Source organism: Mesoplodon bidens (assembly GCF_964165515.1).
Source record: "Mesoplodon bidens genome assembly, chromosome: 5".
Lineage (NCBI taxonomy): Eukaryota > Metazoa > Chordata > Mammalia > Artiodactyla > Ziphiidae > Mesoplodon > Mesoplodon bidens.
Genome location: NC_138161.1, coordinates 6,163,554 through 6,186,531, shown reverse-complemented (window position 1 = coordinate 6,186,531; position 22,978 = coordinate 6,163,554). Strand labels below are relative to the sequence as shown.

General features: G+C 43.3%; 1 protein-coding gene across 1 annotated transcript in view; it reads left to right on the top strand.

The window, feature by feature from the left end:
- Positions 1 to 12,678: 12,678 nt before the first annotated feature.
- The window catches only part of PCP4 (Purkinje cell protein 4), a 55,440-nt gene continuing 45,140 nt past the window's right edge, over positions 12,679 to 22,978 (top strand). The window contains exon 1 of the mRNA XM_081234835.1: positions 12,679 to 12,742. Coding sequence (XP_081090961.1) covers positions 12,734 to 12,742 — 9 coding nt within the window. The 5' untranslated portion in view covers positions 12,679 to 12,733. The remainder of the gene's footprint in view (positions 12,743 to 22,978) is intronic.

Here is a 22,978-nt window from a genome sequence, read left to right as displayed (position 1 = left end):
GCTGTGGACCAGTACCAGTCCACGGCCTGTTAGGAACCGGGCCGTACAGCAGGAGGTGAGCAGCGAGCGAGTGAAGCTTCACTGCCGCTCCCTATCGCTCGCATTACCGCTGGAACCATCCCTGCCCCCCGCTCACCTCCCACCCCGCCACCAGTCCGTAGAAAAATTGTCTTCCACTAAACTGGCCCCTGGTGCCAAAAGGGTTGGGGACCGTTGCTCTAGAGCACAGAAGGTGGGGAACCCACGTGTTGGGCAGGGGCGAAGTAGCAGAGGCAGGACGACAGCAGTGTGATATTTGCTAAAACCTTGGAAGGCCATGACCGAATATTTCTATTAATCTATTTTTTCTTTAAAAAGGCAGTAAAACACAGTCATGGAGGTTTACCACAAGTCAATCTCTTGCCAGCAATTAATTAATTAATTAATTAATTAATTTACAGTAGATCCTTGTTGGTTATCTATTTTAAATACAGCAGTGTGTACATGCCAAGCCCAAACTCCCTAATTATCCCGACCCACCTCACCCTTCCACTATTCCCCCTTGGTAACCATAAGTTCATTCTCTAAGTCTGTGAGTCTGTTTCTGTTTTGTAAAAAAGTTCATTTGTATCATATTTTTAGATTCCACACGTGTGATATCATATGATATTTTTCTTTCTCTGTCTGACTTACTTCACTTAGTATGATAATCTCCAGGTCCATCCATGTTGCTGCAAATGGCATTATTTCATTCTTTGTAATGGCCAGCAATTTTTTGAAATGTTTTTAAAAGTTGTCTTAATAACATAGAGATTTTTGAAATATCCTCTTTTCTCCTTTTCAAAAGAGAAAATTCTTACACATTAGCTTTGGAAAGTGAATCTAATTTTATAGAGAAAAAAAATAGTTTTCTTTATATAGCCACATTCACACTTAGTGACCAATAGGATACTTATTTGTTGGAAAGTAGTGTTGGGAGCTGACACCATGCTGGGCGGGGGCAGTGGAAGAGTGTATTGGGTGGGATGGTGTCATTCTCTTTCAAGAGACTTAAAGCCAAGGAGAGACTAGATTTGTGTAAACAGCAAACACATGAATGAAGTATTATGATAAAGAAATGTTTCTAGGAGAATTTTGTAGAATTAGGTTGCATTTCCACTTTTGTAGATACAACCAGGGTAGCCTCCCAGCTCTGGACCATGTGACATCCAGAGGTTGGCAGAGGGCTGGGATCTGTAGCAGGGATAAGAATTCAAGGCAGCAGAAAACAAGGTGGGGGATCAAAGACAGGAGCCCGCTGGGTCTGCCCATTAGGGTGGGGATGCTGAAACTTGGGGGTGGGGACCTATAGTCCCCAAGGGACCAGTGTTGGCTTCTGTTTGGGGAGCAGTAAAGGCAGAAGGGAGGGGGAAAACCAGTCACTGATGCTGAGCTGGTGAATCCTCCATCATGGGAGGATGACCACGTTCTCTGTCCTGAAGCCTTTCATGTTCAGGGATTAGGACAACACTGCAGCTGCACATGGAGTTCACAGAAAGCCACAAAGGATGAAACAGTAGAGAAGCAAAGGTGGAGAAATGAAAGAGGAGGTTGATATTTTTAAAACTCCCACATCTCCCGCCATTGTACGCAAGGGATGCATTGGGTCTGAAAGTCTGAGGAAAAGCCTTAGGTCATCAATATAGAGTATCCCTCTAAGTAAGCCCAAAGGAAGACGTGAAAGACTGCGTGGTCCAACTCTGCACCTGCAGGCAGGATCACACTTCCGAGAAGATGAAAATAATCTACCCATATTGTATAGTTTTTCATAAATTATAGAACCACATGTCTGTATCTTAATTCAGCCAGGCTGAAGAATTCCCCCAGGTCTAATATAGGAAGCTGTCGATCTAATTCTCCTGAAGTTCCTTCAAAATTTATTTCCCAGCTCAATATAGTTAGTGTATATATTTTTGCTTATGTTGGAAGATGTCAGGTTTTAATACTTCTATATTACCAGTGGAGCAAATGAGACGCTGGGGAATGCAGGGGCTTGGCCAAGGTCATAGGGAAAACGATGGCTCCTGTCAGGGATTAAAGTTCTAAGCTTCCGGTTCCTGGCTCCATCTATCATGTAATATGGTGTTTGGCTGATCTGAGGAGGGTCATAGGATAGGGATGTGTTGAAGCTGTTTAAATAACACTGGTCCATGTAAGAGTCAGCAATGTCTGTGCACATCCTAACAGGAGGTAAGGGGAGTGGGGGTAGGTGGCAAGATGGAGCGTGGGAAGTTTGGAAGGAGCGAGTCAGTGATGTGTGTGTGTGTGTGTGTGTGTGTGTGTGTGTGTGTGTCCTATCACTGCTTCAAGCAGTGATTCTCAAAACTGACTGCTTATCCGAATGACCTGGCAAGGTTTAAAGACCATCCGTTTATTGTTTATTACCCTTGTCCTTGGGGAGTCCAAGATGAGGACCTTTGCCATCCTTGGTCTCATGGCTGGTTGGGGCACCAGTGCCCCAAGAGCATGGATGGGGCTGGCTGAGATTTGTGGTGCAAGAGCCCACCTGGGCACGTGACAGAGGAGCACTCAGTGTCAGGGTGCTCGTTGAACTGGCCGTGAGCATCGTGGACATGTGTGGGGCGCACAGGCAGATGCGTCCTGTGTCAGCCATGGGCATTGATTTCCCACGGGCAGCTTGCTTCTCCCTCTGTGGCCACACTCAGCATTTGCCTTGTGTTTTCTTTTTTTTTTTAAACATCTTTATTGGAGTTTAATTGCTTTACAATGGTGTGTTAGTTTCTGCTTTATAACAAAGTGAATCAGTTACACATAAACGTATGTTCCCATATCTCTTCCCTCTTGTGTCACCCTCCCTCCCACCCTCCTCATCCCACCCCTCTAGGTGGTCACAAAGCACCAAGCTGATCTCCCTGTGCTACGCAGCTGCTTCTCACTAGCTATCTATTTTATGTTTGGTAGTATTTATATGTCCATGCCACTCTCTCACTTTGTCCCAGCTTACCCTTCCCCCTCCTCGTATCCTCAAGTCCATTCTCTAGTAGGTCTGTGTCCTTATTCCCATCTTGATCCTAGGTTCCTCATGATCCATTAAAAAAATTTTTTTTAGATTCCATATATATGTGTTAGCATACGGTATTTGCTTTTCTCTTTCTGACTTACTTCACTCTGTATGACAGACTCTAGGTCCATCCATCTCACTACAAATAATTCAATTTCGCTTCTTTTATGGCTCAGTAATATTCCATTGTATATATGTGCCACATCTTCTTTATCCATTCATCTGTTGATGGACAATTAGGTTGCTTCCATGTCCTGGCTATTGTAAATACAGCTGCAATGAAAATTTTGGTACATGACTCTTTTTGAATTATGGTTTTCTCAGGGTATATGCCCAGTAGTGGGATTGTTGGGTCGTATGGTAGTTCTATTTTTAGTTTTTTAAAGAACTTCCGTACTGTTCTCCACAGTGACTGTATCAATTTACACTCCCACCAACAATGCAAGAGGGTTCCCTTTTCTCCATACCCTCTCCAACATTTATTGTTTGTAGATTTTTTGATGATGGTCATTCTGACCAGTGTGAAATGATATCTCACTGTAGTTTTGACTTGCATTTCTCCAATGATTAATGATGTTGAGCATTCTTTCATGCATTTGTTGGCAATCTGTATATCTTCTTTGGAGAAATGTCTGTTTAGGTCTTCTGCCCATTTTTGGATTGGGTTGTTTGTTTTTTTGTTATTGAGCTGCATGTGCTGCTTGTAAATCTTGGAGATGAATTCTTTGTCAGTTGCTTCATTTGCAAATATTTTCTCCCATTCTGAGGGTTGTCTTTTCATCTTGTTTATGGTTTCCTTTGCTGTACAAAAGCTTTTAAGTTTCATTAGGTCCCATTGGTTTATTTTTGTTTTTATTTCCATTTCTCTAGGAGGTGGGTCAAAAAGGATCTTGCTGTGATTTATGTCATAGAGTGTTCTGCTTAGGTTTTCTTCTAAGAGTTTGATAGTGTCTGGCCTTACATTTAGGTCTTTAATCCATTTTCAGTTTATTTTTGTGCATGGTGTTAGGGAGTGTTATAATTTCATTCTTTTAGATGTAGCTGTCCAGTTTTCCCAGAACCACTTATTGAAGAGGCTGTCTTTTATCCAGTGTACATTCTTGCGTCCTTTATCAAAGATAAGGTGACCATATGTGTGTGGGTTTATCTCTGGGCTTTTTATCCTGTTCCATTGATCTATCTTTCTGTTTTTGTGCCAGAACCATGCTGTCTTGATTACTGCAGCTTTGTAGTGTAGTCTGAAGTCAGGGAGCCTGATTCATCCAGCTCCATTTTTCTTTCTCAAGATTGCTTTGGCTATTCGGAGTCTTTTGTGTTTCCATACAGATGGTGAAATTTTTTGTTCTAGTTCTGTGAAAAATGCCATTGGTAGTTTGATAGGGATTGCATTGAATCTGTAGGTTGCTTTGGGTAGTAGAGTCATTTTCACAATGTTGATTCTTCCAATCCAAGAACATGGTATATCTCTCCATCTATTTGTATCATCTTTAATTTCTTTCATCAGTGTCTTATAATTTTCTGCATACAGGTTTTTGTCTCCTTAAGTAGGTTTATTCCTAGATATTTTATTCTTTTTTTTGCAATGGTAGTGTTTTCTTAATTTCACTTTCAGATTTTTCATCATTAGTGTATAGGAATGCCAGAGATTTCTGTGCATTAATTTTGTGTCCTGCTACTTTACCAAATTCATTGATTAGCTCTAGTAGTGTTCTGGTGGCATCTTTAGGATTCTCTACATATAGTATCATGTCATCTGCATACAGTGAAAGCTTTACTTCTTCTTTTCCAATTTGGATTCCTTTTGTTTCCTTTTCTTCTCTGATTGCTGTGGCTAAAACTTCCAAAACTATGTTGAATAATAGTGCTGACTGTGGCCAACCTTGCCTTGTTCCTGATCTTAGTGGAAATGGTTTCAGTTTTTCACCATTGAGAATGATGTTGCCTGTTGGTTTGTCATTTCCATTTTATTGGCATATAGTTGCTTGTAGTAATCTCTCTTGATCCTTTGTATTTCTGCAGTGTCAGTTGTTACTTCTCCTTTTCCATTTCTAATTCTATTGATTTGAGTCTTCTCCCTTTTTTTCTTGATGAGTCTGGCTAATGGGTTATCCATTTTGTTTATCTTCTCAAAGAACCAACTTTTAGTTTTATTGATCTTTACTATTGTTCCCTTCATTCCTTTTTCATTTATTTCTGATCTGATCTTTATGATTTCTTTCCTTCTGCTAACTTTGGGGGTTTTTGGTTCTTCTTTATCTAATTGCTTTAGGTGTAACGTTAGGTTGTTTATTTGAGATCTTTCTTGTTTCTTAAGGTACGATTGTATTGCTATAAACTTCCTTCTTAGAACTGCTTTTGATGCATCCCATAGGTTTTGGGCCATCGTGTTTTCATTTTCATTTGTTTCTAGGTATTGTTTGATTTCCTCTTTGATTTCTTCAGTGATCTCTTGGGTATTAAGTAGTGCATTGTTTAGCCTCCATGTATTTGTATTTTTTTTACAGATTTTTTCCTGTAATTGATATCTAGTGTCATAGCATTGTGGTTGAAAACGATACCTAATAACATTTCAATTTTCTTAAATTTACCAAGGCTTGATTTTTGACCCAAGGTATGATCTATCCTGGAGAATGTTCCATGAGCACTTGAGAAGAATGTGTATTCTGTTGTTTTGGGATGGAATGTCCTATAAATATCAATTAAGTCCATCTTGTTTAATGTGCCATTTAAAGCTTGTGTTTCATCATTTATTTTCATTTTGGATGACCTGTCCATTGGTGAAAGTGGGGTGTTAAAGTCCCCTACTCTGATTGTGTTACTGTCAATTTCCCCTTTTATGGCTGTTAGTATTTGCCTTATGTATTGAGGTGCTCCTATGTTGGGTGCATAAATATTTACAATTGTTATATCTTCTTCTTGAATCGATCCCTTGATCATTATGTAGTGTCCTTCTTTGTCTCTTATAATAGTCTTTAGTTTCAAGTCCATTTTGTCTGATATGAGAATTGCTACTCCAGCTTTCTTCTGATTTCCATTTGCATGGAATATCTTTTTCCATCCCCTCACTTTCACTTTCAGTCTGTATGTGTCCCTAAGTCTGAAGTGGGTCTCTTGTAGAAAGCATATATATGGGTCTTGTTTTTGTATCCATTCAGCCAGTCTGTGTCTTTTGGTGGGAGCATTTAATCCATTTACATTTAAGGTGATTATTGATATGTATGTTCCATTCACATTTTCTTAATTGTTTTGGGTTTGTTATTGTAGGTCTTTTCCTTCTCTTGTGTTTCCTGCCTAGAGAAGTTCCTTTAGCTTTTGTTGTAAAGCTGTTTTGGTGGTGCTGAATTCTCTTAGCTTTTGCTTGTCTGTAAAGATTTTAATTTCTCCATCAAATCTGAATGAGATCCTTCCTGGGTAGAGAAATCTTGGTAGTAGGTTTTTGACTTTCATCACTTTAAATATGTCTTGTCACACTCCCTTCTGACTTGCAGAGTGTCTGCTGAAAAATCAGCTGTTAACCTTATAGGGATTCCCTTGCGTGTTATTTGTTGTTTTTCCCTTGCTGCTTTTAATATTTTTTCTTTGTATTTAATTTTTGATAGTTTGATGAATATGTGTCTTGGCTTGTTTCTCCTTGGATTTATCCTGTATGGGACTCTGTGTGCTTCCTGGACTTGATTAACTATTTCCTTTCCCATATTAGGGAAGTTTTCAACTATAATCTGTTCAAAAATTTTCTCAGTCCGTTTCTTTTTCTCTTCTTCTTCTGGGACCCCTATAATTCGAATGTTGGTGTGTTTAATGTTGTCCCAGAAGTGTCTGACACTGTGCTCAATCCTTTTCATTCTTTTTTCTTTATTCTGCTCTGCAGTAGTTATTTCCACTACATTATCTTCCAGGTCAGTTACCCGTTCTTCTGCCTCAGTTATTCTGCTATTTATCCCTTCTAGGGAATTTTTATTTTCATTTATTGTGTTGTTCATCACTGTGTGCTCTTTAGTTCTTGTAGGTCCTTGTTAAACGTTTCTTGTATTTTCTCCATTCTATTTCCAAGATTTTGGATCATCTTTACTATCATTATTCTGAATTCTTTTTCAGGTAGACTGCCTATTTCCTCTTCATTTGTTAAGTCTGGTGGGTTTTTGCATTGCTCCTTCATCTGCTGTATGTTTCTCTGTCTTCTCATTTTGCTTAACTTCCTGTGTTTGGGGTCTCCTTTCCAGGCTGCAGGTTCGTAGTTCCCGTTGTTTTTGGTGTGTTTCCCCAGTGGCTATGCTTGGTTCACTGGGCTGTGTAGGCTTCCTGGTGGAGGGGACTAGTGCCTGTGTTCTGGTGAATGAGGCTGGATCTTGTCTTTCTGGTGGGCAGGTCCACGTCTGGTGGTGTGTTTTGGGGTGTTTGTGGACTTATTATGATTTTAGGCTGCCTCTCTGCTAATGGGTGGGGTTGTGTTCCTGTCTTGCTAGTTGTTTGGCATAGGGTGTACTGCACTGTAGCTTGCTGGTCGTTGAGTGGAGCTCAGTCTTGGCATTGAGATGGAGATCCCTGGGAGATTTTTGCTGTTTGATATTATGTGGAGCTGGGAGGTCTCTTGTGGGCCTGTGTCCTGAAGTTGGCTCTCCCACCTCAGAGGCACAGCCCTGATGCCTGGCTGGAGCACCAAGAGCCTGTCATCCACATGGCTCAGAATAAAAGTGAGAAAAAAAAGAAGGAAAGAAAGAAGAAGATTACATAAAATAAAATAAAGTTATTAAAATAAAAAATAATTATAAAAACAATTTTTTAAGTAGTAAAAAAAAAAGAAACAAGAGAGCAACCAAACCAAAAAACAAATCCACCAATGATAACAAGCACTAAAAACTATACTAAAAAAACAAACAAACACAAAAAACCTGACAGACAGAACCCTAGGACAAATGGTAGAAGCAAAGCTATACAGACAAAATCACACACAGAAGCATACATATACAAACTCAAAAAAAGAGAAAAAGGGGAAAAAATTATATATCGTTGCTCTCAAAGTCCACCTCTTCAATTTGGGATGATTCGTTGTCTATTCAGGTATTCCACAGACGCAGGGTACATCAAGTTGATTGTGGAGCTTTAATCCTCTGCTCCTGAGGCTGCTGGGAGAAATTTCCCTTCTCTTCTTTGTTCACACAGCTTCCGGGGTTCAGCTTCAGATCTGGCCCTGCCTCTGCGTGTAGGTCACCTGAGGGCGTCTGTTCACGCCCAGACAGGCCAGAGTTAAAGGAGCAGCTGATTCGGGGGCTGTGGCTCACCCAGGCCGGGGGGAGGGAGGGGTATGGATGTGGGGTGAGCTTGCAGCGGCAGAGGCTGGCATGACATTGCACCAGCCCGAGGTGCACCGTGCGCTCTCCTGGGGAAGTTGTCCCTGGATCCCGGGACCTTGGCAGTGGCAGGCTGCACAGGCTCCCCGGAAGGGGGGTGTGGATAGTGACCTGTGCTCGCACGCAGGCTTCTTGGTGGCAGTGGCAGCAGCCTTAGCATCTCATGCCCGTCTCTGGGGTCCACGCTGATAGCCGCAGCTCGCCCCCATGTCTGGAGCTCATTTAGGCAGTGCTCTGAATTCCCTCTCCTTGCGCACCCCGAAACAATGGTCTCTTGCCTCTTAGGCAGCTCCAGACTTTTTCCCGGACTCCCTCCTGGCTAGCCGTGGTGCACTTGTCCCTCCAGGCTGTGTTCACACAGCAACCCCAGTCCTCTCCCTGGGATCCAACCGAAGCCTGAGCCTCAGCTCCCAGCCCCGCCTGCCCTGATGGGTGAGCAGACAAGCCCCTCGGGCTGGTGAGTGCCGGTCGGCACTGGTCCTCTGTGCGGGAATCTCTCCGCTTTGCCCTCCGCACCCCTGTTGCTGTGCTCTCCTCCGCGGCTCCGAAGCTGCCCCCTCCGCCACCCGCAGTCTCAGCCTGCGAAGGGGCTTCCTAGTGTGTGGAAACCTTTCCTCCTTCACGGCTCCCTCCCACTGGTGCAGGTCCCGTCCCTATCCTTTTGTCTCTGTTTTCTCTTTTTTCTTTTGCCCTACCCAGGTACGTGGGGAGTTTCTTGCCTTTTGGGAGGTCTGAGGTTTTCTGCCAGCATTCAGTAGGTGTTCTGTAGGAGTTGTTCCACATATAGAACAACTACATATTGTTTCACATGTATTTTTGATGTATTTGTGGGGAGGTAGGTGATCTCCATGTCTTACTCTTCGGCCATCTTGAAGCTGTGTCTGCCTTGTGTTTTCTAAAACAGACACAACCTCACAACTTATTAACAAGAGATAACTGCTTTACTAAAGATGTCCTGGTGAATGAATAGTGTTAAATTGTGTGTGACATGGCAAACACTGATGAAATCCCCTTTAAGGTCCTTCTAGCCTTTCCCCAAAAGTCCTCTCCAAGTGCTTGCTAGGTTTTCTATATGTTTGCATGAGTTACCATAACAGAGCACTGCAGGATGGGAGGTTTAACCAATAGAAAGTTACTTCCTCTCAGTTCTGGGGGCTGGAAGTCCAGTATCAAGGTGTTGGCAGGGTTGGTTTCTCCTGAGGCCTTTCTCCTTGTCTTGTAGATGGACATCTTCTCCCTGTGTCCTCACATCTTCTTCCCTCTGTAATGGGACTGTGTCCAAATTTCCTCTTCTTATAAGACACCAGCCCTATTGGACTTGGGACTATCCATATGACCTCATTTTACCTTAATTACCTCTTTTAAGACCCTATCTCCAAATACAGTCACATTTGGAGGTATAATGGGTTAGAACCTTGATACATGAATTTTGTGGGAGACACAATTCAGCCTATAACATCATCCATCCATAACCTTTATAACCCACCCCCCCAGTTTGTCCCAATCAATTGCACGCTCTACTCAGTAAAGCCACAGCCCACACTCTGTACACCACCAATCCTGGCCCCACCCCTTGGGAACCCCCACTACAGTGTACTTACTGATCCCTAAACCTCAAGCTGTTGCAATTCTATACGTGTGTCTGTGGGAGGAGAAAATCCATGTCTGCACCAGAGCCAGGGCAGCAGAGCACAGGCTGGCTCTTGGTGTCCCTTCTCTTGTCCCCTCTGCCCGAGCACAGCCTGCAAACCCATGGGACCCCGCCAAGGTTGCCGCTGGGAGAGCTCCCCCACTCCCTCCAGGCACCGGGTGCTCAGAATTCCCAGCCACACAGGCTCCCCCTCGGAAGGTGTGGTTCTGCTCCTCAAGGGGAGGATGGAGCCCTGCTCTCCCTCCTGTGGTCTGTGGTACATTTGCAGATAGCACTGCAGTTCCAGTTCTCCACCTTGACCTTCCTCTTCCCAACTCCACTTTCTAACCTGCTGGGGAGTCCTAAAAGCATCCCACCTGGGCTCTCCCACGTGTGAAATTGGGAACAGGGGGCGGGAGAAAGGAGGGTGAGAATTTCAGGAGCATGCTGTCAGGATGTGCCGGCAGGCAGATGCTTTGATAGCTTGCAAATGATTTGTGTGGTTAGGATATGTACATGTATGCATAATTTATATATTAAGTCCATTTCTGTTGCTCTGTGAAATATGATTTATTATAATGAATGTACCAATCTTCCCATTGAAAGGGGCCTTCTACAGACACAATTCCTACCTAAAGCGGCTATAAATTAAGAAGATGGGTTCCCACAAGCCACAGGAGATTCACGTTTATTGCTGCTTCGTGGTCTTGCTCACTTGTGCTCACAAGGCACAGACGAGGGCTCAGACCCAGCGCTTCTGCCTCAGCCTCCTCGGGCAGCCTGTGCTCACAGGTTTTGAAGTTTCCATCTGGTGCTCATGCTGTTGATTGAATTTATCTGTTCTGGTTCCATCTTGAAATGTACATTCTGGTTCGAACACTCCCCAAAGAACCACGTTCAAGCCTCTTCTTTGATCGTGTCCAGAGGGGTTCTGTTCTCTCCTTTCACTGTGCTTTTATTCTTTGGTATGAAGCTCATCACCCCCCTCCTGGGAACTGGGAAGCTGCCAGCAGGGCCAGGACCATGCTGGCACAATGCCGGCACCCAGGGCACACAATTTAAGGAGGCGCTGATTCTCGGGTTTGAGCAAGTGCAGCGTCAGCATGTGCATGGACATGAGAGTCAGAGCCTCCTTAAATCTTGCACCTGCCCTGCAGTCACCACTTCTTACTTCCTTCTCCAAACTCAGGAAGTAGCTTCTGTGGATCCAACAGGCTGGGTTTCAAACAGTAGGTCACCCAAATATTCCCCGGTCCCACCAGGGCATCTGCATCCCAGGATGGCTGTGAGGGAGAGATGGTGGGACTCCACCCCGGAGCAGTCACTGTGGGCCATTCCCAGGCAGGAAGGACAATCAGGAAAGAACAGGGAATGGGGAGAGAATTAAGATTTGCCAGAATTGTTGGGGTGCAGAGCTGGGGGTGCCCACTGGGAAGAGAAAGCCTGGACAAGGAGGGCATGGAGGTGGCCTGAAAACCCCATGGAGCATGAAGTGAGGGAGGGAGGAGCCGTGGAGGAGGAAGTTGAAGGGAGATGCTGCTGAGGTGATGGAGGTGATGGAAGCCGATGGAGGAGAGTCAGAGACAGGGTTGTGACTAGCATTGATTCCAAGAGCAGCTGCTGATTGAATGTCTGTGTTCTGGGTGAAAGGTGAGGCCCGTGAGGCATCTGAGGATCATATCGCTGTACCCAGGGCCTCATTTATTTATCTACATGAGCTATTCCATAGTCATCACTTGGGTATGTTTGTATTTCCAGTAGGTCCTTGGCACGTGAGGAGTTACTGTTATCCTTCGGCGGATTTGCCATGAGAAGGCATCGTTGTTACCACTCTGAGGCTCCTGTGCTTGAATCTGGGCCCAGTTGAAGCCAGCAAGTTGCAGGAAGGACCAAGGAGACAGGCAGTCACACACATCTCAGTTCTGTGCATCAGCTACATTCTCATCTGTGACGTCTGCCTTGTGAAAATCAAGGGCCCACTCGGATGCTTCTCAGGGTCTTAGGAGTCCAGACCTGGGCAAAAGGATCTTCACAGCCAGGTTGGATGGGCAGATTCCAGGGTCGAAGCCATTTTCCTCCTGGTTCTTGCGAGGCTATGACACCCATAGGCAAAGCTGGGGGAACTGCTCTCCTCTGAGGTCACAGCGTGACTCTCCAAGCCCATGACCCCACCAGGGGATGAGTACCTGGGGTGCAAGCAGGCTGGCAGGTTTGGGGCTGGAGGAGGAGTGGAGAGTGTTCAACTCTCCAGGCTGAGACTGTGCTACAATGGATGAGGAAATGACAGCTCCTGAGAAAACCAGGAGGGTGTGGAACGGCCGGCACCGGTGTTTTCAGACTGGTCTTCCTTCGGAAAAAAAACCCCTTCTGTCCACCGACATTGAAAGTGCATTTTCCACATGTCTAAATCCTGTACCCCTTGAAATTATGATCCATGGCAAACCTGCGATGACCCGTGTGCTTTCCTTCCCTCCCTGGCAGGACTTGGAGATGTGACGGAGCCCGCCTTCTTCCGTTGCTCCACTAGGTGGCCCTGGGAGCCCTCAGATATCTGCCAGGCGTTCAGACAGGTGAATGAATCTCATTGGTTCACGGGAGGTATGATGCCACTGGGCAGCCCTTTTTAAGAGAAAAGCCAGGACCGGGGGAGCAGCGACCCCTGAGCAGTGCTCTCCGTGTGGCTGGTAGAGATACCGGAGCTGCTGTTACAACATCATGAGTGAGGTGAGTGGGGCTTTGACTCCTGGAGGGAAACCTGGGGGTGAGAAGCGGCTCATTTAGGTTCAGAAAATGTAGAACACTTTGACTCTGGAACCGTTTGCTTGGGGGACTGACTCTGTTCATATCTGGGTTTGCATGACAAGTGCAGACATTGGTTGTTTGCAACTTTTAAAAATTCACCTTAGGTAGAGAAAGGGATTCATTGTTTTGCTTGTGATTTAATTGTGACTTTGGAAAGTGCTTTGGGGTCTAGACCTCAGGAGAGAAAGCTGAGTGTTTTTAGTCTCTTGCGAAGATTTGCACTCCTGCAGCGTGTGTGTCTTCACGTGTTTTCTTTGGTGGGTACCTGTCAGAATGTGAGCAGGCAGGCCAGCTGGCGAAAGTCAGCCTCAGAAGGGAAGTGAGGGAAGGATTGCATTGCGTGGCCATGTGGAAGCATTGCCTATACAAACGACATCTGCAGTTAATCAGAGTAAAACCAGTAGAGAAATGCAAATTGTACGAACCACAAAAAATCTGCGCGTATGGGCGTGTGAGTCTAAGATGGGAGAAACTCTGGCTCCAATTTTCAGTTGAAAGTCACTGCTCTGTATCTGTTTATCCAGAAGAGTTTGTTGGGGCAAACTGATAGCTCATTGTATTTTTAAAAAGATCCTATTCTCTGTCTTTCTTTTCAAAAAGGCAGTTTGGGGGTTGTACACTATCACCCTCTAATTCCACTTGGTAGCTGAGACAAATCCACTTTCATATCCTTTTGGCTGGCACTTAAATCATTATTTTAAAAAATCTTTTATTTTGCCTTTTTTTTTTTGACAGACGGGGGATCCTTTTTTTTTTTTTTGAAATCTACAGTAAAATTAACAACTTCAGAAATAAAATGCCTCTTCCCTGCTTTCATCTCTCTGATGGGTGACTTTTGATATAAACATGACATGAAGATGGAGCAGGCAAAGCGTTATAAAATTTAGGAACAGGGTTTGGTATGGAGCCAAGGGATCGGGCAAGGAAGAGTGCGAGCGTGGATGGAAGACGGGAAGGCAGAAACCTTCCAGCAGCAACAAACCTTCCACCACAGCAGCTCCTGTTTGCCCAGTGTCCCCAGTACCAAGCAGGGCATCTAGTTACCTTATTTGAACTTCCCCACAAGCCTGTGAAGTAGGTGCTATTATGACTCCCAATTGACAGATGAGGAAACTGAGGTGCAGAGATGTTCAAGGTCAGCTGGCTCAAAGCCACCAGCTAGTGAAGGGCATATCCAGGACTTGGGTGGGTCTTGATGTCCAAATTGCATGTGGAATTTTCTGATCCGTATGAACAATGCATGCCAGAGAAAGCGAAAGAGGTGGAGGGTGGGGAGCTGAGGCCAGGAAGCTGGGGCTCTGAAACAGAGACAGGTCGATGAGAGCCAGGCCTTCTTTTCCTGAATGCTCCGGTGAGGGGCTTTCTGTAGACTGGACAGAGATTTCAGTATCTTCTCTGTTTGCATCGGCTCACCATGCTTGCAAGTAGAAGGGATGGCCGTGTGGGGTGGGTTTTTTTTTATGCAACTTAATAGTTTCAGATAGAAGAAGGACTTAGAAACCTGTGTAGCCAGGGAGCTCCCTGTCTTCGATCAAGTTAGCTAAAGGGCACTCTTCGGGAGTGGGGATCCCCCCATTGGCTCTCCCCTCTGGCTGTCACCCATCTTCAGCAGAGGCTCCTTGTCCCATGCCATACTCATGAGCTTTCCAGAATGCCTCAGCTTGGCAGTGTCACTTAACTGTGGGTCCCCAGGGAGACAGCAAACTTCCCAGAGCTCACCCATCATTAGGATCACAACCTCGTTTCTGCTGAACATGTAATTAGGGCAGCTCTGCAGCCGCGGCCCCGCCCCCCAGCATTCCGTCAGAGGCCTTTGTGGGCTCTTCCAAGAACTCTGCCTTCCTTCTTGAATGTTGATAAAATCCCACAACATGAACATCTCACACCTTTGCCCCCCTTTGCTTCCCTTCCAGCTCTCTCTGCCTTTCTCCCTCCTGCACCCATCCCCCCAACCCCCACATCATGTGCAGCCCTGGTGACCAGGTCTGCGGCTCATCTCCAAGTTTCTGGGAACGTGCCCCTTGGAGGGCGGGAATTTGTCCCTCGACTCAAACTTAAATCTGCTTAAAACATTTAATAAAGTTGAACAGAAGCTCCTTTCTGGGTAGAGGACGGGATCTCTCCCCCCTCCCCCCTAAGCTTTTCTTTAGTTGGATGACTTCCATGTGGCTTCTAATTTTAATAATTCTCAGGCGGGGATGGATTTCAGATGATCATTTACTTACCTGTGTAACTAATTACCCCAGAGGGGCCAAAGCAATGGGTCTTGTCAGACTTTCCCCTGACTTCAGGATTTATTTGAGTCTCATGGGCACAGAGTTGCTGCTCCAGCTGTCAGGGTATAGTGCCGGCTGCAGAAATTCCCTAGCTCACAGCTGGGCTGGGAGGAGAGGCCCCGAAAGGGCCAAATTCTCCCTGGGCTGAGCTCTCTCTTTGAGTTCTTGCAGCCTTTGGTGGGGGGACTGAGCCTGGAGCTGGCTTTAAACTGGGTGACTTTACGACAACACATCTTTTTCCCCTTTGACAACGCTTTTTGGGGGTAAATGGCATGTGATTGAAAAAAGAAGCTCAAGTATAGCAAGGAAAGTAAAGTCCAAATTTAGGGTAATGTGAGAGAGTGGAGGTGGTTTGCAGGGGTGTCTAACTGGCATTTCAGTATTAGAGTGTGTCAGATGCGCCTGGAACAATCTATGAAATGAGCTGGAAGATAATTTAGCCGGGATACAGGCTTCGGTACGTTCACTGGATCAAAAATCCTAAACACCAGGGTGGAAGTTTACAAAATGTATTGTCATCTCTTCCCTGCCCAAGAAAGAGAAAGGCTTCTTTTTTTTAGTGACCTAATAATACCATTTGAAAAAAAGTTCCACCAACAGTGACAATCAGTTCCGTCTTCTCGTTCAGGTGTCTGTTTTTAAGTTGCTTTTTAAAAGTACTTATTTAGCAGAGCCAGGAGCAAGATTTTAATGATTAAGGCACACATTTGGAGAGTTGATTTAAAAAATGACACACACCATCGCCCTGTTTGTGAGAGAATGGGGGAGTTCCCAGTTGCATAATGCATCCGTTGACAGCTGTGAATTAGACTTGAGACTCCTTTGGGAAAGCACTCTCCTGACGCTTCCCTGTTGCTGTTCACAGTCTCTTTTCTTGCATTGGCTTGGATGGGATGTTGCAATTTGGTGCCAGGTTTCTGGGCCTTTCTCCCATCCAGACATTGGCCACGACAAAAGGACCACACCTGTCAAGGCATGGTTTGAACACACCGAGGAATTTTGTGGGTCAAATCTTTAGACCCACATGTGTATCCTTAGCACAGGATCAGAAGCTACTTGCCTGATACATTAAAACTCTAAAGCAAGAAGAAAGCAGTGAACAGTGTTGCTCTGGACAGAGATTGCAAGGGAAAGCTATGCCCACTTATATTGGGGAGCAGGGGATGGAAAAAACTTGATTTTTTTTCCGGAAGTAGCCATTGGTTCAAAAATCACATATGACACTGGTTTAGGGCTCACCTACTCAGCTCTCAGTGTAACCCTTTGGTGAGAGAAATAGTAAGATGAAACAGGCCTAAAATGAAAATTAGTATAGTTGTGTGCTTCCTATGATGTAATAGTGAACTGAAACAGATGCTGACGGGTGAGTAATAGGTTTGCAAGGAACAGTATAATTTAGACCAGTTAAGCACGGATTCTGAGGGTAACTGTGCACAATGTAGATTTTACAACTGGCCCCAAAGGCTTAGCAAGAGAAGGTCAAATGAAAATGCAATTTCTTATGTAATTTTAACCTCATTTGGGGATATACCTGAGGGGAGATATAGGAAGATCCAGCAAGATCTATATGGTTTTTCTGGATCACACATTGATAGATGCTCTCTCTACTCTAATTGGAAACAATAGGTCTAGAAAGACACCAATTGCAATTTGGGTTTGAGTTTCAACATTTCCTAAGTGGGAAGAGGCCACAGTGAAGCAAGAAAATATGTTTGCTGGGCTGGTGATGGTAATGGATTATTATAAGATTGATTTCCCCAATTCTGCATTTCATTAACGAATGCTGTGGGATTAAGAAGTGTCACCTTTTTTCTCTTTTGAATTCTAAGAGTGACAGAATGCAAGATGTATTTTTTTTAGAGAGAAAAATTGAATAAATGACTCACAATTGATTTTATTAGGGGTTTAGTGGAATAGTGTGATCAAGATGAAGAGGAAACATGAGTTTTGTAATGGAAAGTGCCTTGAATTTATGATGAACATGTTCTCTTCATTATTTTTTAAAATTCTACTTTCTGCTCTCAGTGCTTCATCAGAGGTGTTGTCATAGGTGGAAAGAATTCACAATTTGTTTGGGGTCGTTCTGTTCTTGGTCCACTGGGAACACTGGACTATTTGAACACCTGAATGATATCATGAACACAAGCCTGGGGCTTTCCATTAATTTAGAATGACTTTCCAGAAAGGGCTTCATAGTGGGGGAAAAGAAAGATTTTAGGGGATGCATATGCACAGGTATATATTATATTTGATTGGTTGGTATTTTTTATAAAACACAGTAGTAAAGATCATGCTGTTAAAGTATTATCTTGATTTGTCTGGGCTGCTATAACAAAGTACCACAGATTGAGTGACTTATAAACAATAGATATTTGTTGCTCACGGTTCTGGAGGCTGGCAGTCTGAGACCAGGGTGTCAGCATCCTTGGGTGAAGGATCTCTTCTGGGTTGCAGACTTCCCACTGTATCCTCACCTGGTGGAAGGGGCGAAGGAGCCTTCTGGGGTCTCTTTTATAAAGGGCACTAGTCCCATCCATGAGGGCTCCACCCTCATGACTTAATCACCTCCCAAAGGCCCCACCTCCTCATGCCATCACCTTTGGGTATTAGGATTTCAGCATGTGAATTTTGGGGGACACAAACATCCAGACCATAGCAAGTATTATGGGTTGCATTTTATTTAGTAGAATTATCCTACCTAGACTTTGAACTTCCTGAGTCATCCACAGACTTGGCTCCTGGTTTGGCACTTTGTAATGTTCAGTAGATTAATCTACCGGATGAATCAGTAGATTTCAGGTTGTGGATTTATCAGTTACTGTGACCAACAGTCCAGCACCCTCTTCTCTAAATGTTGAGATTTGTGGTCCAGGTGAGTTTGGAGAGAAAAAAGTTCTCTCTTTTGTTGTTTACGGGTTTGAAACCTGTGTTTGCCACTTAAATCCTTTTAAATTGGAAATGGGTGCATTGTTATACATGCAAAATAAATACCTTCACGGCAGGCAAAGAAAATGAGAAAAACTTAGAAGAATCTCAATAGAAAGAACTCTTCACATTTGGGAAAATGTCAAGGAAAATAGGGAGCTGAGGGAGGGATGGAGAATTCTAATATCCTTCAGTTTGGGGTTATTCTTCAATGAGACTATTTTGATTCAGCTAAGTTCTGTGAAATTCAAACAAAAAGGGGTGGTAACCTGAGGGGCAGAACCCGAGACTACCTTGAAAAATGGCTGCTGTATTGAAATAGAAAACCAATTTGACTGGGATTAGAGGCGAATTAGAAATAGTCCAAACTGATCTTTAGTAAGTTAGCTCCATATGTCCAATCGTCATCAGCCAAACTGTGAATTCTGGAGTCTTCTTGCAGGTGCAATATATCTAGCATACAGAAAGCAAGTTGCATATTTAAATATTTTAATTAATACTTAAAAATGAAGCACCAATGTTAGTACTAATTAAAACAAATATTTTAATTATAGGTGCATATTGAAATATTTCAAATTAATTTATATTTGAAATAGGTATACAGGACAATTCATATGCAAAAAGACATCAATTCATATTTGTCCTCCTGGGAAGTAGGACATTGAATTGTGCATCCAGGCTGCTGTGCAGTCTCGTGGGGTCTGTCTCCACTTTTTTATTGTCCCCAGGCACAAACTACTTACTGTTCTTCCAGTCTTTGGAATGAAGTGAGGTATAAATAAGGAATGGGGAAACATTTTCCATTCGATTTGGTACAGGTGCCCTTTGGGTACGGATAAGAGAATGTTCTATAGCTCATTGTTTTGTGTCATAAGCCAAGCAAGCTTGCCACATCTGGCAATGGCCCAAACCCATAAATCCAACATCCATTTCTGGGCTGTTTTACATGAACAATTCAGTATAAGTTACACATTCCAGGCACCAATCTGCTTGAATATGGTTTGTGCCTTGCAAATAGCCCTAAATTTATGCTTCAGAATCTCACTAAATGACTTCTTGTTCCATATCTGAAAGGGAAATGCTTGGTCATGTTTATAACATTGCCAGTGGAAAAATCAAGCACCCACTAAATGCCATTATTTTATATTTTACTCTTAATCTGCCACTTTTTAAATAAAAGGAAGACAAATTAGAATCATAAAGCAAGAAGGTAATCATCCACAAATTGAAAATGCCCCTGCAGGACATCTAAAGGGAAGAAGCCAAAAAGTGTGAACTGCCCCACTCAAATAGGGCAATTTTCATATCATGATGGAGCTATAAGGAAGAACAGGGCGTCATTTGCTCTGGGAGGTTTCAGCCTCCAGTTTGAGGACACTGGTGGATTTCCTAAGACTGAAATATCTCAAGTCATCCATATTGCAATCCTTCACCAAATGGCCTGGACTGTCTTTTGAATGTTAGTTTTCAAATACTTGTTTATGGTGATTTGATAACTGAGTTTCTTTCTGGATTGACGTGAGATTACACTTTTCTGGCTATTACAATCCAAAACTGTTGTGGAGTGGCATGGTGAAAGAAATGGTCATTTGTCCCCATAACACTGCACCTGTATCATGGCCAAGGTTCTAACAAAGTGACTAGTTATTTTAATTTTATACGATGCCTGAGAAGGGGACCCCAGAGATTGACAATACTCATTAACATTGGTCTTAACCAAACAAGAGAGTAAAAATATAGCAAGGAAATATGTTCTTCCTTTTTCCCAAGAACTTTTTGAAATTTTTTTTTTAGCCAATACACTTTTCTGTCAGTCATGTGGTTAAGTTCCAATATTTAAAAACTAATTAAGAAATTACACTTGTTTTAAAGTTTAAGATTCTTTTTTTTTTTTTTTTCTGCGGTATGCGGGCCTCTCACTGTTGTGGCCTCTCCCGTTATGGAGCACAGGCTCCAGACGCGCAGGCTCAGCGGCCATGGCTCACGGGCCCAGCCGCTCCACGGCATGTGGGGTCTTTGCGGACCGGGGCACGAACCTGTGTCTCCTGCATCGGCAGGCGGACTCTCAACCACTGCGCCACCAGGGAAGCCCCATCTTTCTCATTTTTAAGTGTATAATTCAGTCGTATGGTTTATTTACTTTGTTGTGAAACAGATCTTCAGAACTTTTTCATCTTGTAAAACTGAAATTCTACCCATTAAACAACTCCCTGTTCTCCTCCCTCTAGCCTCTGTTAACCACCTTTCTACTTTCTGCCTCTATGAATTTGACTACTTAAAGTACCTCATATAAGTGGAATTATACAATATTTGTCTTTTTATTGTAACGGGTTTGTATTACTTAGCTTCACGTCCTCAAGATTCATCCATGTTGTAGCCTGTGACTATGCAGGAATTTTTTAAAGCCACTTACCTACTGTGGTGCGATTAGGTTGGTTAAATGTAGGTGTATAAATATAAATCCTCTTACCGGAGCACAAGGAACTGCAGTGCAGCATGTGGTGATATTCCAAGAGCAACTTGAGAGTGAGGGAGTCATAGAAAACAAACTCATGGTTAACAAAGGGAAAGTGGTGGGGGGAGGATTAATGGATACATACCACTATATATAAAAGAGATAAGCAACAAGGTCCAACTGTATAGCACAGGGAACTATATTCAGTATCTTGTAAAAACCTATAATGGAAAATAATCTGAAATAGTATATATAATATGTATATATGAAAGTGAATCATTTTGCTGTACACCTGAAACTAACACAACATTGTAAATCACTATACTTCAATTAAAAGAAAAGGGAAAAAAAGAGGGAGGGTGTTCTGGACAATCCTCAGTCATGGGATTTCCACTGTTTCCCACCCACCAAATGATGATGTCGATATCAATCCAGATAATAGCTACTGGTAACATCTAATTTCTTTCTTACTGATCTTAGATCCTAAACTGATATAAATAGACATTCTAAAATTCTCTTCACCATGCATGGTTATAAGAGTTGAGCACCTTACAATCCCTGAGGTGCCATCCATACTGCAGTCTGTGTCAGTGGTGCCCTCTAGAGTTGTTCAGTGCACAACCTGTACAGCTGAACATGGTGTCCCTGCCCCTTCCTGGGGTGCAGCTGGCCTTCTTAAAGACCATTGACCCAGAGAAAGAAGGTTGTTTCTACCGTTCTGCTTAGAATTAAAGGAGGCCCTATTGTCATTTCATTCCAAGTAGGCATTTAAAATAGGGAACTGAGTGCCCCAAGGCGAATCCTGTTCAAAATCACAGAGATTCTTGAGGAAAAGTCAGGCTAGGCTTCACTTACACATTTCCTATCCTATTAAATTTCTCATTTTCTGACGTATCCTGGATACAGCCCAATTTCTTTTATACCTGTCCCAATTCCATTTAGGACTTGGACATGAAACATATTAAAACTAATATTGTCCTGGATTATTTTTTTCAGAGTAGAAAAAGAACAACCACAGAAATCTTGACAAAGTTATTCTTTCCTTCACCAGGGCTTCCACTTTGTTTCTAGAGATTCAAGTATCCAAGCTGACCCCCCACCCTCCCACCCCAATCACACATGAAGTTGGTAAATGTCAGTATTGCTACTCTTGTACAATATCTCATAAAGATCTCTGTTCACAAAGTTTCCTTCTGCATCGTCCAGCAGAGTTTCCTTGACTTTGAATTTACACCAGTGGCCTTCATTCCTTGCCTTACCCTCCTTGGCTCTGTTTGAATGTGCAAGACCATTCTAAACCCCCAAAATCAAACTCTTAGAAAATGTTTGCTCAGGCAACAGAGTCCTTTTCTATGGTAAAACCATTGCATGTACAGGCAGACCTTGGAGATATTTTGGGTTCAGTTCCAGACCACTGGAACTGAAATAAAACGAATATCTCAATAAAGGGACTCACACAAATGTTTTTGTTTCCCAATGCATACAAAATTTACATTTACAGTGCACTGTAGTCTGTTATTAAGTGTGCCATAGCATTATGTCTAAGAAAAAGTACCTACCTTAATTAAAAATGCCGTATTGCTGAAAAGATGCTATCGTCTGAGCCTTCAGTGAGTCACAGTCACATCAAAGATGACTGATCACAGATCACCATAACAAATATAATAACGAAAAAGTTTAAAACATTGTGAGAATTACCAAAATGGGACACAGAGACACAAAGTGAGCAAATGCTTTTGGAAAAATGGCGCCAATAGACTTGCTTGACACACTGTTGCCACAGACCTTCGATTTGTAAAAAATGCAATATTTGCAAAGTGCAATCAAACGAGATATGCCTGTTATTGGTAATTACTTATCCTCTCAAATTTCTGTTTGCCTTCTAGATTATGAACCTTTAAAAGACAGAGACTGTGTCTTCTATACCCTTTCATCTCCCCAGCACATACCATTCAAACCACATTGATGGAGAATCCATTATAGGTTGGACATTGTGCTGGGTGAATGGGCCCCACCCCTCAAAGAGCTTATAGGCTACCGGGGGAGACAGAGTTCACATAAAATTAACTGGACGACAGGGTCCGTACAGGATATGGGGCTACTCACTGTATAGACCAAGTGCCAGGGAAGCATTGGTTAACATCATTCTGCAGACCTGGGAAGGGGAGAAGGATGTGACCAGCAAAACCTTCCCAAAGAGTCAATGCTTACAAAAGTAGGGGCTCAGTACAGGTTGGCTGAAGAATAACCACCATAACTAATGGTGAATCTTGAAAGTCATATATGTTAGAACCTCATGCGAATTTAGCAATCTTCAGGTCCAATGAATGGATACACATCTACTAGGATACTGTTCAGCTATCCCTTGATATCCTAGGGGGATTGGTTGGTTCCAGGACCACCCTGCCCACGGATGGATACCAATACAAAGATGCTCAAGTCCCTTATATAAAATGGCATAATATTTGCATATAACCTACACACATCCTCCCATATACTTTA